The following is an 18,968-nucleotide window of genomic DNA, read 5'->3' as shown; positions in this document are numbered from 1 at the left end:
TATTTGAATATTTACTGACAAATAACTAGCTTTGGAATATAGGAACAGGAGGAGGTCATGCAGCCTCTGGAGCTTGTTCAGTTAGATTGTAGCTGATCTGTATCTAAGCTCCATCTATCCGCCTTGGCTCTGTAACCCGTAATACTTCATTTTCTCATTTTCAATTGTTTTTTTATGGGAGGAGAGTCCACTACACTTTGTGAGAAATGCTTCCCAGTATCACCCTGAACAACACAGCTCTAATTTTAAGGTTATGTCCCATTGTTCAAGACTGGCCCAGCAGAGGAAATAGTTTTTGTCGACCCCAACAAATTCTTTAATCAATTTAAACACTTCAATTAGGCCATCCTTTCATCTTTTACATTCAAAGGAATGCATATGTTGTCTATGCTACAGAAATAGATGTTCACAATTGAACTCTTTTAGCCCAGTACCATTCTGGTAAATCTGTGCTGCAGCCCCTCAAGGCCAACATATCCTTCCTGAGATGCAGCAGCCAGAACTAAATGCAATACTTTTAAGTGGTGGGGTCTAATCAGAGGTTTGCATAGCTGTAATGTTGCTCTGCACAGTAACCAGGTAATGCAGGAAAAATTGCTGATGTATTAAAAACAATGCCTAATGATTTATGCCTGTTACTGGTACGGCAGTTAAATCTTCAGATCACGACAGCAGTAATCTATATCTCAACATCTCTCCCATTCAGAATCCCTGAAGGCAGGAGAGGGCTGTGCATTTTTTACGACCCTTGAAGGATTGCAGGAACACTTCCCCACCAAACCCATAAAGAATGCCACAATTTGCAGTTTTATTCGAACAGAATTCTGGCCCTGTGCATTTTTCAGAATCTCATTACAATATTCAGCATTACAAATTAACAGACCCGGTTACAGGTCAATTTCCAAAACTCCACATTTACATGTTAGAAGTGCAGAACTGTTCATGACAACTCGAATCAAGTTACAACAGCCAGAGAAGGAATGAGCCTGAGAACCCTATCAATGTTCCCAGACTCATTTCTCTTGTGAGGTTGTAAAAACGTTGGACAGCCTCCAACATCAACAGTCACAAGTCTTCTGGAAGCAAAAGGTGACATTTCAAGCAAGTTGAAATGCAGTATTTGAATACAAGGACTGTAACATATCAGTGTTAAGATAATTCAAGCACAGACACCCTGAAGATGTAAAGAGCACTCTATAAACCCAAGCTCTCTCTTTGCCATGCAGAGTCATTACATAAGAAATCCTTCCTTGGCTCCATTTTCTTTCTTAAATTACCTGTGTGCTACATCTGTCCCATGAGCTGCTGCTGTTGTAATGACAGGAGACTGTGCTCGGGTCGCAGATACTGTTGCCACCACAGCCGGAGGAATTGCTGTAGAGGTGGTGGAAGGAGGACGAGACTGCAAAACAAAAAGCCAGGTTCAAATTTAACTCATTTAAATGCGGAGGCAATGCCACAACATGTCAAACTGTACAAAATGGGTCACAAGTTGGAGGTTAACCATTCATGGACTCAAAGCACAGGAGGCCATTTGACACATTGCGTTTGTGGTGGCTCTTTAATAGAACTGTTAATTTAGTTCCATTCCCCTGCTTTCCCCAAAGCCCTGTTTTTTTTCCCTTTACAAATAAACATCTAATTCTCTTTTGTAAGTTACCATTGAACGTTCTTCCACCACCCTTTCAGATAGTGATTTCCAGATCATAATTCTGTTGCGCACAAGTCTTCCTTCAGTGAGAGAGATAAGAGCCACATGGGCGACAAATTCCCTAATAGTTGCTGGCCAATCTGCACAATGCAACCAGGCAGATGTGTTCACTGCTCCCCCTGCTGTCAATTACATCCCAAAGAGGGTTCCAAAAATAAAACCAGCATAAAGAGTCTTGTCAATTTGGTGGATGTTTGAAAACTGGAAAGTCCACAGGAAGCCAGCAATAAGATCATAAGATGTAGGAGATGAAGTAGGCCATTTGGCCCATCGAGTCTGCTCCACCAATGAGATCATGACTGATCAGATGATTCTCAACTCCACTTTCCTGCCTTAGCATCATAACTCTGGATTCCCTTACTTATTAAAAAGCTATCTATCTCAGCCTTCAACATACTTTATGATCCAGCCTCTACACCCCTCTGCGGTAAAGAATTCCATAGATTCACTACCCTCAGAAAAGAAGTGCTTAACACAGACAGTGTTACGGGTTAATAATAAAAGTAATAATCTTTATTGACACAAGTAGGCATACATTAACACTGCAATGAAGTTACTGTGAAAAACCCTTAGTTGCCACATTCTGGCGCCTGTTCGGTACAGGGAGAATTCAGAATGTCCAAATTACCTAACAGCACGTCTTTCAGGACTTGTGGGAGGAAACTGGAGCACCCGGAGAAAATCCACAAACCAGGGGAGAACATGCAGATTCCACACAGACAGTGACCCAAGCTGGGAATCGAACCTGGAGCTGTGAAGGAACAGTGCTACCCACTGTGCTACCGTGCTGCCCACGAGTTGGGTGGAACGTGGCCCAAGAAGGTATAGATGTGGATGTGTTGACGGTCGTGTAAGGTAGAGTTGAGAAGCCACTGAAGGAAGTCACTGCAGGAATCTGCCTTGGAGCTGATGAAGGTGTAGAGAAGGGTTGCAGGCTACTGTACGTGATGAGGTGGACACTTAAACAGGGGGTGAAAAAACATAATTGGCCATCAACCAGGCATCTGCAGAAAACGCCGTTCAGAAATGGTCAACCAGGGACGCTAAGGCAGTCGGGGTGCTTGTGTTCTGCTGACAGCTTATCAAGGTGGTTTTAGATAGAGTCGGAGAGAATCACACCTCATACCAGACTTAACATTCAACAGTCCAAGGAAGAGTCTTTAGTGTTTAAAAGTTAAACTTTAAGGTGAGATTCACTCAATCATACTGCAGCTCCATCACGATAAAGATTTTAGTTTAAAAGGAACTCACTATTTACAAGTGAATGTTTACCTGTATAGGTAGGTGCAGAGAGTGCTGCACAGCAGTCTGAGGATTCCCAGCTGTTGGTAACGGTGCTGGAGCAGGACGCAGGACTGTAGTTACTTTAGAACTTGATATTGCTGCTGCGACTGCTGCACCTATAAAGGATAACATGTCATTTCAAAAAGCTGCACCTCATCAGCCACTTGGATGCATCTAAAGGGACCGAACCTGCAATTAATTATTTGAAGTGCATTGATTGCAGAGTTGACACAGAATAGTCATGCAAATAGATAAAACAAATGAATATAATGCATTAGTTAAGGAATACAAGTGGATCAAGGCACCAGGAGATACATGCGCTTCTCTTTGCAAATTGGGAGTTTATAATTATAATAATAATTTTTCCAATTTACCTGGGTACCTGTGCAGGCAGATGTGGCCTCAGTTTAACCTTTCATTCAGAGATGACATGCAGCGCTTGCCTCACCACTTCACTGAAGTGTCAACATGGTGGGGCTTTAACCCACAGCATTCATACTGTGGTGTTGGGTGCTCTGGTGCACAGATGAGCCAACACAGTTGTATGTGGTACAACTCTATTTTATTATAACTCTTATAATAGTTACCATGTGGTGTTGGGTGCTCTGGTGCACAGATGAGCCAACACAGTTGTATGTGGTACAACTCTATTTTATTATAACTCTTATAATACAGTTCGTTCTGGATACTCTGCACGTGCTGTCTCCCTGACTGTGTTTGGTAACAGATGTGTCCTGGTTCTCCTCTGCAGCTAATACTGACCACCGGGGGTCGTGTCTGTGCTTTTATATCTTTCTGTCATTGGTTGTGGTGTTGTGTGTTCTGATTTGTCTGTTGGTGTGTCTATCATGATGTGTGTGTTTGAATATCATGACACATACCATGGGGACAACACTAACAGGGCGGTCAAGTTTGACGAGCATGATTAACATTTAAACAGCAGTCTGTTCCAGAGATCAGTCAAGAACAGGTTCTATATGTAGATGGGTTTGCAGTTTTGGCTTGAAGAAGACTTCCTGTGGCGGCCACGTTGCAGACAGTCACGAACATGGTGGCTCCCACGCGGGGAATTGTATTTGAACCCAGTAACCCCGATCGGGCAGCTGAACGTGGCTGGATTGTTTTTCAAACTCTAAAAGGTAGAAAGCGACTCTATTTTAAACTATGTTCAGTAAACTATGTCCAGTATTCACCCTCCCAAGATTAGCAGGGGAACAAAACGGCTGCAGGCAGACCTCGAGGCCTTGGAGAGCATGGTCGAAGGTGCAATGGCGGCAGACTTGGAGTCAGCGCTTCCGACCCAATGGTCCACCGATCAGCTGGTGGACTTTCTAACGTTACAATTTAAAAAACGGAGGTTTGAAACCTCTGAAGACCTGGCCAGAATCACAGACCAGTTTCCTGGACAAGGAGAAAATTCTGAGGTGGGCCAGACAGACAAAGAACAGTATGTGGGAGGGAAGCGCAATCCGGGTCTACCCTGATTGGGGCACGGAACTCGCTAAGCGTCAGGGCAGATTCAATAGGGTCAAGGCGATCCTACATAAAGAAGGCGTGAAAGCCAGGGTTCTGTACCTGGCTCGTTTATGGGTCACATTTTGGAATTTGGAGTCTTATGTGGACACTGCAGAGGAACCAAGCAAGTTTTTACGTGACCAGAGGATCGGGAGTTTGCAAATATGTTTGACTGGGTTTGAACCGTGTTGTTGATATTGTTGACTATTTTTTCTTCGTGTTTCTCCTTTTCCCTTTCTCTATTCTTCTCCTCCCTGTTTTCTTTTTAATGTTGGGAGTTATTTGTTCTGGGTTTGGGGAGATGTGGAGGGTGGGACAGAGTTAATGATGGGTCGGGTGTGGGTGATGTGGCGGGTCCAGGGAAGGTTGAGGGCCTCATGTGGGGGCCACCATACAGGCGGGAAAGCTAGTAAACGGAAGAAATGTGGGTGATGAGATGGAAAGAGGAGGGTAGGGTTTTAGTTCTTTTCTTTCTTTGGTCTAGATAGGTGTAGAGGGGGCGGAGTAGTAGGATGGGACGGCTGGCATTGAGAGTGCTGTTCAGGCACAGAGGCACAAGAGTTAATGGTGGTGGACACCTTATGGAGGCCTCATGAGTGACTTCCGGTGGCGACCATGGAGTAAGTGGTCGCACACAGGGCAGCTCCGGCTCAAAGGTGCGGATTTGAGCCCTTTTTACCCAAAGACGGGAGAATTCTGATGGGAAAGGTGTGGAGGAAAAGTTCCCCCCGGGAGTGGCATGTCTGTTGGTTGTCAGGCCCAGCAGAAGGTTAAAGACCTGGCAAAGGAATTGGAAGAGACCTGTGGCGCAGCAACAATTGGAAAGATGACAGAGGGTGAAGGGTCGCCGCATGTTGGAAAACGCCAGATGGAGCAGCAATTCATCAGAGAGGAGTACCGCCAACAAAGAAAGGAGATGCAGAAGACCGATCAAAGGCCAATGTAGGAGCGCTTGGACCCTTGAAAGGCTCGATGGAGAGTCGGGAAGTGCTTGGAGGCACAGGGGTCGCAGATCAGGGAGATGGAGAGGGTCATGTCTGACCATAGTGATCGGGTGGTGGCATTGGAGGCGGAGGTGGGGCTCCTGGGGGACCTTTGCAAGTTGTTAAGAGCAAAAGTAGAGGAGTAGGAGAACAGGTCTAGAAGGCAGAACCTGCGTATCGCTGGCCTGCCTGAAAGTGTGGAAGACACGAGTGCTATGAGATACATCTCTTTATCTTTATTTCTTTATTGTCACAAGTAGGCTTACATTAACACTCCAATGAAGTTACTGTGAAAAGCCCCAAGTCGCCACATTCCATCTCCTGTTCGGGTACACAGAGGGAAAATTCAGAATGTCCAAATTACCTAACAGCGCATCTTTCGGGACTTGTGGGAGGAAACCGAAGCACCCGGAGGAAACCCACGCAGACACAGGGAGAGCGTGCAGACTCCATACAGACAGTGACCCAAGCCGGGAATCAAACCTGGGACCCTGGAGCTGTGAAGCAACAGTGTTAACCACTGTGCCACCGTGCTGCCCCATCTGGATGATGCTGGCGGTGCTGGTGGCAGAGGCAGTGCTGGACAAGTCCCCAGAGGTGGATAGAGCACACAGGTCCCTAAGACAGAAGCCAAGAGTGAGGGAGCCGCCACAGGCGATGATTGTAAGGCTCCACAAGTTTGTGGAGAAAGAGAAGATCCTGCGGTGGGCCAGGGAGAAATGGAACTACGAATGGGAGGGGAACAAGGTCCGAATAAATCAGGACATTGAGTTGAGCTGCCGAAAAGGTGTGCTGGGTTTAACAGGGCTAAGACGGTGCTTTATCGATGGCCGAACAGGTTCAGGGTGTGTACCCGGCGAAACTGTAGGTGGCATTTGAAGGCCGGTAGTATTATTTTAAATCCCCAGAATAGGCTAATGGCATTATTAAAGAACATAAACCGGGGGAGAACTGAACTTTGATGGGAGACAGAGGATGCGGGTAGTATGGGGGCCAGAGTTAGCTTGAACAATCCAACACCTATACTCCTTTTTCAAACAAACCTGCCCCCCGCCCCTCCCACCACACTACGCACGCCACGCCACACACACAGAAGACACAATATATTACCTCTAGGCACATGGGATGAGAACATCTGTGTCTGTGCTGAGGATGGTCCAATATGGAGTGAAGCTGGAACTGAGTTTCGGATGATTGACATTTGCACATTGGTGCCCATCAGATGAGGGATGTTCGGATGCCCCTGGGAAGGATATAATTCAGAATCAAGACGCAGTAACTGAAATGGGAGTTTGACAGAATGGCTTGTTCCTGTTGAGTGTGCTGGGCATTCCTGTGAATTGATGTTATATAAGATTTGTGCTCTTACCTGCTGCCCACTGATTGTAGCTACAGGGATTGCAGAGGCCTGTGGTACACCAGTATCCATGCTAACAGTTACATGTCCTGAAACCTTCGGAGGAACAGTCAAGTGTCCTAGGCCAGATGACGGAGCCGGAGCAATGGGTCGACTGGGCAAGGGCGTCTTCAGTGTTGTCTGTGAAAATAAAAAAACAATCTGATTTTGCGCAGAAAAACAAAAATAACAATACTGGGGTTGGGAGAAACCGGGAAGACTTTTGCTCATTTAAAATTTTCACTGTGTGTGTCTGTGGGCAGAACAGACCTTACCATGGGTGTTGTGTCTCAGAACAGCTGCAAGAAGTGACTCAGCTGTGTTAACAGTAATTCAGAGAATCATCAAACCATATATTTGAATCACAACAGTGAGAATTATATGAGTCACCTGCTAAATGACATAGATAGACTGACAGAATGAACTGGCAAGTGGCAGATGCAAATAGAATTTAATACAGAGAAGAGTGCAGGAAGGCATGCCAGGAACAACATCAGGCAAACCTAAAAATGAGTCAACCTGGTGGAGTTACAACACAGGACTACTTGTGCGCCAAAAAGCAAAAGTAGTAATACACAGAGCTATGCAATCCCATAACCAGCAAATCAGATCTAAGCTCCGTAGTCCTGTCACATGCAGTCGTGAATGGCGGTGGACAATTAAACAACTCACTGGAGGATGGGGCTATACAAATTTCTAACCATCGCCCCTTGACATTACCATCACTAAATCCCCCACTATGGGCGAGGGGGGGTTATCATTGATCAGAACCAGAGCATGTGAGTAACTCACATCCTGACTCCCCAAAACCCGTCCACAATCTACAAGGCACAGGTCAGGGGTGTGTGGGAATACTCCCTACTTGCAGGGATGAGTGCAGCTCCAACAACACGCAAGATGCTTGACACCAACCAGAAAAAGCAGCCCACTTGATTGGCACCTCTCCACAAACATTCACTCCCTCTGCCACGGAACACCACCACCTGGAGGCCCTTCTCCAAGCCACTCACCATCCTGACTTGGAAATATATCGCTGTTCCTTCACTGTTGTTGGGTCAAAATCCTGGAACTCCCTCCCTAATAGCGCTGTGGGTGCACCTACACCTCAGGATCTGCAGTGGTTCAAGATGACAGCTCACCACCACCTTCTCAAGGGCAATTATGGATATATCAATGAACGTTGGCTTAGCCAGTTACACCTAGGCCCCTCAAATGAATTTAAAAATCTGTCAGGTGATGCACTTTGGCAGAAGGCAGGAAGGAGAAGCAATATGGGCTTAACAGCACAATTCTAGACCGTGTGTATAAACAGAGGGACCCGGGGCGGCATGATGGCGCACTGGTTTAGCACTGCTGCCTCACGGCGCAGAGGGTCCTGGTTCGTCCCGGCCGCGGGTCACTGTCCATGTGGAGTTTGCACATCCTCCCACTACCCAAGGATGTGCAGGGTAGGTGGATTGGCCAAGCTAAATTGCCCCTTAATTGGAAAAATTTTAAAAAGGAACAGAGGGACCCGAGAGTGCATGTGCAGATATCTTTGAAAATGGCAGGACATATTGAGTGGCTAGCAAAGCATACGAGATGCTGGGCTTCATAGAGGCATTGAGCACAAAACTGGGAATTTATGCTGAACCTTTATAAAGTTCTGGTTAGGCCCAACTAGAATATCGTACCCAAGTTCTGGTCACCACACTGTAGGAAGATGTCAGGGTGGTTGAGAGGGTGGAGATGAGATTTACCAGAGTGGTTGCATGGATGGGGGATCTTAGCGACAAGGTTACAGTTGGAGAAGCTGGGATTGTTCGCCTTGGAGCAAAGGAGATTGAGGTGAGATTTGTCAGAGATGTACAACATTATGACAGATTTGGATAAGAGGGAAAAAGAAAAGTTGTTCCCATTAGCTGATGTACAAGGTAGGCAGACACAGATTTAAGGATTTGGGCAAGAGATGCGGGGGAATCTGACGAAGAATGCGAGTGGTAAGGACCTGGAGCTTGCTGCCCATGAGGATGGTGGAAGTAGAGATGACCAATGATTTCAAAAGGAACTTGGATAAGCGCTTGAAGGAAATAAACCCGCAGGACTATGGCAATCAAGCAGGGGAGTGGAACTGACTGGATTGCTTCACGGAAAGCCATCATGGACATGTCAGGCAGACTGGCCTGTTTGGGCCGTAAATAATCATAAATCTAAATGCTGATGGCATCAAGTGGGAACTGACTTGGAAGAATTAGAGCTTGACAGTGGTCAATCTAACATAATGCTATAGGTATTAATTCAACTCACTCACACCAGCAGACTCACTCGGTCATTTCGCCCAGCTACCCCCAAGGTCCTAATAATGTGGTCAGCATTTCCTCATTAAAACAGGCAGAAATAGAATTTAATACAGAGAAGAGTCCCAGCGGATTGGAAATGAGCAAACGTGACACCACTGTTTAAAAAAAGGAGGTAGGCAGAAAGCAGGTAATTATAGGCCAGTGAGCTTAACGTCGGTAGTAGGGAAGATGCTGGAATCTATCATCAAGGAAGAAATAGAGAGGCATCTGGATGGAAATTGTCCCATTGGGCAGATGCAGCATGGATTCATAAAGGGCAGGTCATGCCTAACTAATTTAGTGGAATTTTTTGAGGACATTATCAGTGCGGTAGATAACGGGGAGCCAATGGATGTGGTATATCTGGATTTCCAGAAAGCCTTTGATAAGATGCCACACAAAAGGTTGCTGCATAAGATAAAGATGTATGGCATTAAGGGTAAAGTTGTAGCATGGATAGAGGATTGGTTAATGAATAGAAAGCAAAGAGTGGGGATTAATGGGTGTTTTCTCTGGTTGGCAATCAGTAGCTAGTGATGTCCCTCAGGGATCAGTGTTGGGCCCACAATTGTTCACAATTTACAGATGATTTGGAGTTGGGGACCAAGGGCAATGTGTCCAAGTTTGCAGACGACACGAAGATGAGTGGTAAAGCAAAAAGTGCAGAGGATACTGGAAGTCTGCAGAGGGATTTGGATAGGTTAAGTGAATGGGCTAGGGTCTGGCGGATGGAATACAATGTTGACAAATGTGAGGTTATCCATTTTGGTAGGAATAACAGCAAAAGGGATTATTATTTAAATGATAAAATATTAAAACATGCTGCTGTGCAGAGAGACCTGGGTGTGCTATTGCACGAGTCGCAAAATGTTGGTTTACAGGTGCAACAGGTGATTAAGAAGGCAAATGGAATTTTGTCCTTCATTGCTAGAGGGAGTTTAAGACTAGGGAGGTTATGCTGCAATTGTATAAGGTGTTAGTGAGGCCACACCTGGAGTATTGTGTTCAGTTTTGGTCTCCTTACTTGAGAAAGGACGTACTGGCACTGGAGGGTGTGCAGAGGAGATTCACTAGGATAATCCCAGAGCTGAAGGGGTTGGATTACGAGGAGAGGTTCAGTAGACTGGGACTGTACTCAATGGAATTTAGAAGGATGAGGGGGGATCTTATAGAAACATATAAAATTATGAAGGGAATAGATAGGATAGATGCGGGCAGGTTGTTTCCACTGGCGGGTGAAAGCAGAACTAGGGGGCATAGCCTCAAGATAAGGGGAAGTAGATTTAGGACTGAGTTTAGGAGGAACTTCTTCACCCAAAGGGTTGTGAATCTATGGAATTCTATGCCCAGTGAAGCAGTTGAGGCTCCTTCATTAAATGTTTTTAAGATAAAGATAGATAGTTTTTTGAAGAATAAAGGGATTAAGGGTTATGGTGTTCGGGCCGGAAAGTGGAGCCGAGTCCACAAAAGATCAGCCATGATCTCATTGAATGGCGGAGCAGGCTCGAGGGGCCTGATGGCCTAGTCCTGCTCCTAGTTCTTATGTTCTAAATATTAAAAAGGGAGAGGGGTCCTCCCAGTTGGTAATGTGTGGAGCTAAAGAAGATCATCCCAGGTTCTTGCTCTATGGCCAGGAGAGCTGCAGAGGCCTACAACTGGCCTTAACACAACTCTACTGGGCTGGGGTGAGGAAATTAGATCGGTGTTCCATTCATAACAAATTAATAATTACTTTTGGAAAGTTTGGTGCAAGATGAAATTAGAATGAGAATTGGCTGCAAATCTCGAGCAAAATAAAAGGTTCCAGAGTGTGAGGCACAGATGCGGCATCAAAAGAGGCCTCCAGGAGAGAAAGGGAGGACTAATATGAAATTCAAAACTAATTACAGGGAGTTATTGTGGGTAGCACAGTGACACGGTGGTTAGCACTGCTGCCTCAAAGCGCCAGAGACCTGGGTTTGATTCTGACCTTGGATGAAAGTGTGGAGCTTGCATGATATCCCCATGACTGTGTGGGTTTCTTCCGGGTACCCCGGCTTCCTTCTGCAGCCCAAGGAAGTGCAGGTTAGGTGGGTTGGCCATGCTAAAGTTGCCCCTTAGTGTCAAAAGATGTGCAGGTTATGTGAGGTTACGGGTATAAAGTGGGGGATTGTGCTTAGATAGAGTGCTTTTTCAGAGGGTCGGTGAAGATTCGATGGGCTGAATGGCTTCCTTCTGCCCTGCTAGATAGCTAATAAAGAGTTTTGAAGTAATTCAAGACTTTGAATCGTGAAGGTAGAATTCTGCATGTGACATTAGCCTGAACATTCAGATGGTGATCGTCAGTTGGACGGAAATTCTGGTGCAGGGGTCATTTTTACATGGGATATGTAGAGCAGGGTTATCACAATCCCCTTAGAGTTGGCATGGTGGGAGAAAGGAAGCAGCTGCTGAGCATTCTGCAAAACATGTTCCATTTCAGTTGAGCTGGTACCGGTGCATAATCAGCCTCTGAGAGCCAGGACAGACCCTTTGAGCATTCTTCCTCCAAGACACCTTTCACAGTCCTGTGAATGCTGAACACTCAGCTACAAACAAATGAGCTGAATGCCCAATCAGGGCAGACAGCAGGAGGCAAAAAAGGGGGCAGTTTTAAACCAATTTGCATGTGGGCAACACATTTTAGACCACATTGTGTGCCAGGAAGGTGGGTTTGAAAGGGACGCAGTGAAGGCAAGTAAGTTTCTACCTGTATCCAACAGCAAAAGGAAACTAGCAGCGAATCTACCCCAATCTCTCTCCCTCTACCCACAAGACAAACATGGGAGGAAAATACCATCAGCGCAATCCAATTGCAGACCATTTGCTGCTTACATACAACTTTTAAAGTACCTCTCACGACAGAACATATCAGAAACACGGCTGTTGTTATTTATTATGTGGCAACCAGTTTGTCAGACTTTTGGGAACAGTTTCATTTACTCACCACTGGAAACAATATAGGGCTGGCTTAGTTACACTGGGCTCCAAGAATCAGTCAGCCCTAGTTGAGAACTAAAATAAGAGTGTGTCACTTATTGAAACACACAGACAAGGATTAAAATAAAAGCTCGCCGTTAATGTTGTCAGGCAAGAAACATCTGGGGTTGTGTGGGGAAAAAGGCATTGAATTGGATGATCCACCATGATCGTATTGAATGGCAAAAGTCACCCGATGGGCTGAATGGCCTACTCCTCTGCCGTTCCCATGTCTTAGTGAAGTCATGGATTCGACTACCAGGAGCATTTAACTCCAAAGTTAACAAATTCCAACCAGGATTATGCCTTACTGGATCTTACATTATATTCAAACAGGGTCCTGGAAAACTCTAATATATTAAGTAATTTACTGCGTGAATAATACTTTAAGTGTCCCTAGCACAAATAAAAAGTCATTATTTTACAACAGTTAATTAAAAAAGCATGCTCTTTCTTGGAATCATTCCTCAAGGAAAAACATGTTTCAAATAGAGTTGCCATATTCTTTGACTCACCACGAGCAACATCGCCAGATGCACGAGTCATTCAGAAATAATTGAGGCAGCCTGACAGTGTTCTGAAGGGTTGGAAAGAACCAACGTTTTCAAGCACACAACTCTTACGAGGATTTACAATTACATGCAGCTACAATGCCACGCTTGATGATGCTAAAACTTGAAGATGACTTGGTGCCAAATGTGTTGACTTTGGAGCAGGTCTGCAGACATGAGGAACAGAAGTCGTCACTCAGCCCCTTAAGACTTCTCCACCATTTACTTTGGGACTGATCTGTACTTCATCTCCATTTATCTGCTTTAATTCCATATTCTTTCCTTAACAAACCCAAAAAATCTATTAATCTTGGTCTGGAAGATTCCAATTGTCCTCCAACATCTGCAGCTTTGCCCTGAGAGTTACAGCTTTCCACTACCCTCTGCAAGAGATTGTTTCCCAATTTCACTTCATAATGGAGTAGCCCTAATTTGAAGGCGATGCCAGCTTGTTCTTGATGTTCCCCCAAACCGTTTCCCTGTATCCACCATAACAAATCCTTTTATTAGTTTAAAGCACTCCGATTAGATCATGCCTTAATGGGCCAAACTTAAGTGAGTGCAAGCCAAGTTTATCCAACTCGACCAGATTAGCTAATCATCTAAGCCCCGAGCAAAATGTAGAGAGACAATAACCAGTTGCAGAGAACTGGCCACACAACCAGAGAGCTGCCACATCCCAAACCAACCTGCTGCTGATCCTCAAAACTAACCCACTGATACATGATAAATGGAACATTGACAGCAAACAAGAGCATGGTTGTCCTTCCATCTCAAATCCAAACCTAGAGGGTTCTGTTAATGGCTGTTAAAAGATGACTGCATACCTTCATTAGTCCTTCTGGGAAGGAAAGCTGAGTGGTCTGTGCTAGGTGCGTGGGAGGAGCACTCAGAGTTACAGGCACACCAGGCTGCATATGGTGCTGGGCTGCTGGTAATGGTTGTGAATGCGTCTGCACCTGTACCTGTGGGTATGGCCTAACCACCACCGTCTCCTGTTTCTCATCTCGGAATGGCAGTGAAGATATAGGGTTAGGATGCTCACGGGGCAAGTGTTCCAAATCCCGATTCATCTCCTCACTGCCAGCTGGAAGTAAACAGAAAATAACGGTTAACCCATATAGTAAACTATCAACAAGTGGCTTTATTGACCCCCAACGCTTTTGAGAAAATACCCCTCGCACCAGTTTTTAAACTATTTGTGTTGAAATATAGGGGTTGCTTGCAAGACTCGTTTATTGCCCCATTTGAGTTGCCCCAAGTGGTGTGGCGTACTGTCTTCTTGAAGCAATGAGGTAACCTGCTCAGCCACCTCAGACAGTAGTTAAAAACAACCACTGAGGCCAGACTAGTCAAGGATGGCAAGATTCCATCCTGCAGGATATTAACAAAACAGCTGACATTTGGGACAGCATGGTGGCACAGTGGTTAGCACTGATGCCTCACAGCACCAGGGACCCAGATTCAATTCCAACCTTGGGTGACTGTGTGGAGTTTGCACCTTCTCACCATGTCTTTTTTTTTTTTTAATTTAGAGTAGCCAATTATTTTTCTTTTTCCAATTGAGGGGCAATTTAGCGTGGCCAATCCAGCTAACCAGCACAGCTTTGGGTTATGGGAGTTAAACCCACGCAGACACGGGGAGAATGTGCAATCTCCACACAGACAGTGGCCCAGGGCCGGGATTCAAACCCAGGTCCTCAATGCAGCAGTCCGAGTGCGAACCACTCTGCCACATGCCACCCTCTTCTCCCCATGTCTATGTGGGTTTCCTCCAGGTGCTCCGGTTTCCTCCCACAGTACAAAGAAGTGCAGGTTAGATGGATTGGCCATGCTAAATTGCCCCTTCGTGTCTAGGGATGTTCAGGTTAGATGGGGTTACGTGATAGGGCGGTGGCGTGAACCTGGGTTGAGTGCTCTTTCAGAGGGTCGGTGCAGGCTTGATGGGCTGAATGGCCTCCTTCAGCACTGTAGGGATTCAATGATTCCACGAACAATACAACAGCTTCATTGTCACTTTCACCAATACCAGTTTTTTATTTCAAGATTTTGTTTTAGGCAGAGTTCAAATTCTCAAACTACCATGGCAGGATTTGAACTCACATTCTCCGGGTAGGTGGATTGCTACGCGATAACATAACCCCACTGGCCAGTCTCCAGGCTTTAGATCAGCGGCTCCTTAGTTGTGGGTGGGAACGCAGAAACAGTAAATGGGGGTCACAAGAAATAAAATCATGTTAATCTCATATTGCCCTGGCAGTTAGAAGTAACCAATCACAAGATGAACTCCCAGCGTTGGACACTTTGATTAGCTGTGACGGTTCTGATCAGACATGCTGTGATGTAAACATATTAATCTACTATACTGTGACGGTCCTGATCAGACATGCTGTGATTATAAACATATTAATCTACTATACATTAAAAGCTTCCGGGAGTGGCGGAGATGTAGGTGGACGCAGAATTAGCAACCTGCAACAGTCAGCCACCGATGGCCTGGGATTTCCCACAGCTCCTCACATTTATAGATGTTTTATGTTGATCTATTATACATGCACTTTCTTGCCGTTTTGTTTTTGTTGCAGTCTGGAGGTCACCTTAATTTTCAAATGTTAAAATTAGATTGTATTGGAAAGCAGTTTAGAAAGGCCTGATTTAGATGAAGAAATCAATCAGCAGTGTGACTTCACTGCTCTATTTTCAGCTACTACAGGTTAACTGAGGATAGGGATCCCCGTTCCGCCCATCTTCACTCAACCAAACACTTCGACCTCTATTATCCTAACCAGTTCCAAAACAAAACAAAAAAAAGAGTTGCCTTTGGAAAGTCCCAAAGTAGTTTCCAGCCAACTGAAAACTTTTGGTGAAGTGTAGTCATAATTATAATAAAGGGGATGGGGCAGCAAATTTGCACACAGGAGAAGCCCCACAAACAGCAATGTGATAATGAACAGATAATTGGTTTTAATTGTGGTTGTTGATGGAAATACATTGGCTAGGACAAAGTTTCCTCCTGTGACCATGTCAGCCCACCTAAAGGCAAGGATTTACTAGAGAAATTAAAATATTCCTAAAACGTTAAATGCAGAGCTTTAAAATTAAGCAAAAATACTAATTATATCCGATTTGATTCTCATGCGCCCAAACCAGAGGGCGCTGCTTCTGAAATTATCTGAATTTAGAGAGAGAAGCACTGCATAAGCCATTGCAATCAATGCCTGGTTGAGTCCAGGAATGGAGATGGCATTAGAAAATAGAACAATACAGCACAGAACAGGCCCTTCGGCCCACGATGTTGTGTCAAACTTTTGTCCTAGATTAAGAACAAATTAATTTACACCACATCATTCTACCGTAATCCATGCACCTATCCAATAGCCGCTTGAAGGTCCCTAATGTTTCCGACTCAACTACTTCCACAGGCAGTGCATTCCATGCCCCCACTACTCTCTGGGTAAAGAACCTACCTCTGACATCCCCCCTATATCTTCCACCATTCACCTTAAATTTAAGTCCCCTTGTAATGGTTTGTTCCACCCGGGGAAAAAGTCTCTGACTGTCTATTCTATCTATTCCCCTGGTCATCTTATAAACCTCAGTCAAGTCGCCACTCATCCTTCTCCGTTCTAACGTGAAAAGGGGCTAGCACCCTCAACCTTTCCTCGTAAGACCTACTCTCCATTCCAGGCAACATCCTGGTAAATCTCCTTTGCACCTTTTCCAAAGCCTACACATCCTTCCTAAAATGAGGCGACCAGAACTGCACACAGTACTCCAAATGTGGCCTTACCAAGGTTTTGCACAGCTACATCATCACCTCACGGCTCTTAAATTCAGTTCCTCTGCTAATGAACGCTAGCACACCATAGACCTTCTTCACAGCTCTATCCACTTGAGTGGCAACTTTCAAAGATCAATGAACATAGACCCCAAGATCTCTCTGCTCCTCCACATTGCCAAGAACTCTGCTGTTAACCTTGTATTCCGCATTCATATTTGTTCTTCCAAAATGGACAACCTCACACTTTTCAGGGTTAAACTCAATCTGCCACTTCTCAGCCCAGCTCTGCATCCTATCTATGTCTCTTTGCAGCCGACAACAGCCCTCCTCACTATCCACAACTCCACCAATCTTCGTATCGTCTGCAAATTTACTGACCCATCCTTCAACTCCCTCATTCATTAATGAAAATCACAAACAACAGAGGATCCAGAACTGATCCCTGAGGTACGCCACTGGTAACTGGGCTCCAGGCTGAATATTTGCTATCCACCACCACTCCCGGACTTCTATCGGTTAGCCAGTTCGTTATCCAACTGGCCAAATTTCCCACTATCCCATGCCTCCTTACTTTCCGCATAAGCCTACCATGGAGAACCTTATCAAATGCCTTACTAAAATCCATGTACACTACAGCCACTGCTTTACCTTCATCCACATGCTGGTCACCTCCTCAAAGAATTCAATAAGACTTGTGAGGCAAGACCTACCCCTCACAAATCCATGCTGACTATCTCTAATCAAGCAGTGTCTTTCCAGATGCTCAGAAATCCTATCCCTCAGCACCCTTTCAATACTTTGCCTACCACCGAAGTACAACTAACTGGCCTGTAATTCTCAGGGTTATCCCTATTCCCTTTTTTGAACAGGGGCATGACATTCGACACTCTCCAATCCCCTGGTACTACCCCTGTTGACGGTGAGGATGAAAAGATCATTGCCAACGGCCCTGCAATTTCATCTCTTGCTTCCCATAGAATCCTTGGCTGCATCCCGTCAGGCCCGGGGGACTTGTCTATCCTCAAGTTTTTCAAAATGCCCAACGCATCTTCCTTCCCAACAAGTATCTCCTCGAGCTTACCAGTCTGTTTCACACTGTCCTCTCCAACAATATGGCCCCTCTCATTCGTAAATACTGAAGAAAAGTACTCGTTCAAGACCTCTCCTATCTCTTCAGACTCAATACACAATCTCCCACTACTGTACTTGATCGGACCTACCCTCGCTCTAGTCATTCTCATATTTCTCACATATGTGTAAAAGGCCTTGGGGTTTTCCTTGATCCTACCCGCCAAAGGTTTTTCGAAGAAAAGATGACGAGGCTCCTCAAGAAAAACTGTTCAAGCCAAAAAGCAAGACTGAGAGTGACCTCTCCGTTCTCTTCAAGAGGGTAAAATTCCACATCCTGTGACTGCTGAAGCCAATCTGGCACGACTGTTTGAAAACCAGCTGTCCCTACCAGCAAAATAGCTTAATTAATGCAAACTATTCAATTGGAGCCCACTCAGCCATCTCATTCATGCTGCCATCCATTCTCTCCCCTACAGAGACTCAGAGCAGCTAATGATGGCCAATGTTCAGAAAAACCCCAATGGACCTCCGGTTGCGGCGATGCGGAGCTAAGCCGCACATTTCGGCGGCTCCCGCTAGAACGGACTTTTGGGCTCTCCAGAGGAGCCCCATCGGAAATTTTTCGACCGATTCCCATGTGGGAAGGTGAGAGCAAGGTCCCCCTTCCGTCGTGTATGGAGGGGACCAGAAGTGGAGTGGATGAAAAAGTGGCTTTGGAGCAGCGGCAGAAACGAGGGGGAAAAACAAGATGGCGGAGGGCGGAGATCGAGCAGCATGGGGGCCGGATCAGCAGGAGTTTCTCAGGCACTGCGTGGAGGAGCTTAAAAAGGAGGTGCTGGCGCCACTGCTGACGGCGATCGAGGGGCTGAAGAAGACCCAGAAGATAGAGCTCCGAGAGGTGAGGGACAAAACCAACGAGAACTTGGGCCTGGTGGTGAAGATGGAGGCGCACGAGGTGCTGCACAAGAGGTGGGCCGAGAGATTCGAGGACCTGGAGAAAGGTCGAGGAGGAAGAATCTCTGGATTCTGGGTCTCCCTGAAGGGGCGGAGGGGGCCGATGCCGGGGCGTATGTGAGCACGATGCTCCATTCGCTGATGGGTGCGGAGGCCTCTCCGAGCCCCCTGGAGCTAGAAGGGGCTCACCGGGTCCTGGCGAGGAGACCCAAGGCCGGCGAGCCGCCAAGGGCGATAATGGTGAGGTTCCATCGTTTCGCGGACAGAGAGGAGTGTCCCGAGATGGGCCAAGAAAGAGTGGAGCAGTAGATGGGAGAATGCAGTGATCCGAGTCTACCAGGACTGGAGCGCGGAGGTGGCAAAGAGGAGAGCTGGTTTCAATCGGGCCAAGGCGGTGCTGCACAGAA

At 45.9% G+C, this 18,968-nt stretch overlaps 1 protein-coding gene across 7 annotated transcripts in view; it reads right to left on the bottom strand.

Moving 5' to 3' along the window:
• Window positions 1-18,968, bottom strand: part of LOC140390027 (histone deacetylase complex subunit SAP130-like) — a 91,536-nt gene that overhangs the window by 56,237 nt on the left and 16,331 nt on the right. For 3 of the 7 annotated variants that reach the window (XM_072474862.1, XM_072474863.1, XM_072474864.1), the window contains exons 3-8: window positions 14,859-14,933; window positions 13,583-13,842; window positions 6,863-7,030; window positions 6,604-6,736; window positions 2,984-3,111; window positions 1,278-1,402 (exon numbers count right to left, since the gene is read on the bottom strand). In XM_072474862.1, coding sequence (XP_072330963.1) covers window positions 1,278-1,402; window positions 2,984-3,111; window positions 6,604-6,736; window positions 6,863-7,030; window positions 13,583-13,842; window positions 14,859-14,933 — 889 coding nt within the window. The remainder of the gene's footprint in view (window positions 1-1,277; window positions 1,403-2,983; window positions 3,112-6,603; window positions 6,737-6,862; window positions 7,031-13,582; window positions 13,843-14,858; window positions 14,934-18,968) is intronic. The other 4 variants (XM_072474865.1, XM_072474866.1, XM_072474867.1 and 1 more) reach the window with 3 other exon arrangements.

Source organism: Scyliorhinus torazame, chromosome 14, assembly GCF_047496885.1.
Source record: "Scyliorhinus torazame isolate Kashiwa2021f chromosome 14, sScyTor2.1, whole genome shotgun sequence".
NCBI lineage: Eukaryota > Metazoa > Chordata > Chondrichthyes > Carcharhiniformes > Scyliorhinidae > Scyliorhinus > Scyliorhinus torazame.
This window is presented reverse-complemented; position numbering and strand designations above follow the sequence as displayed.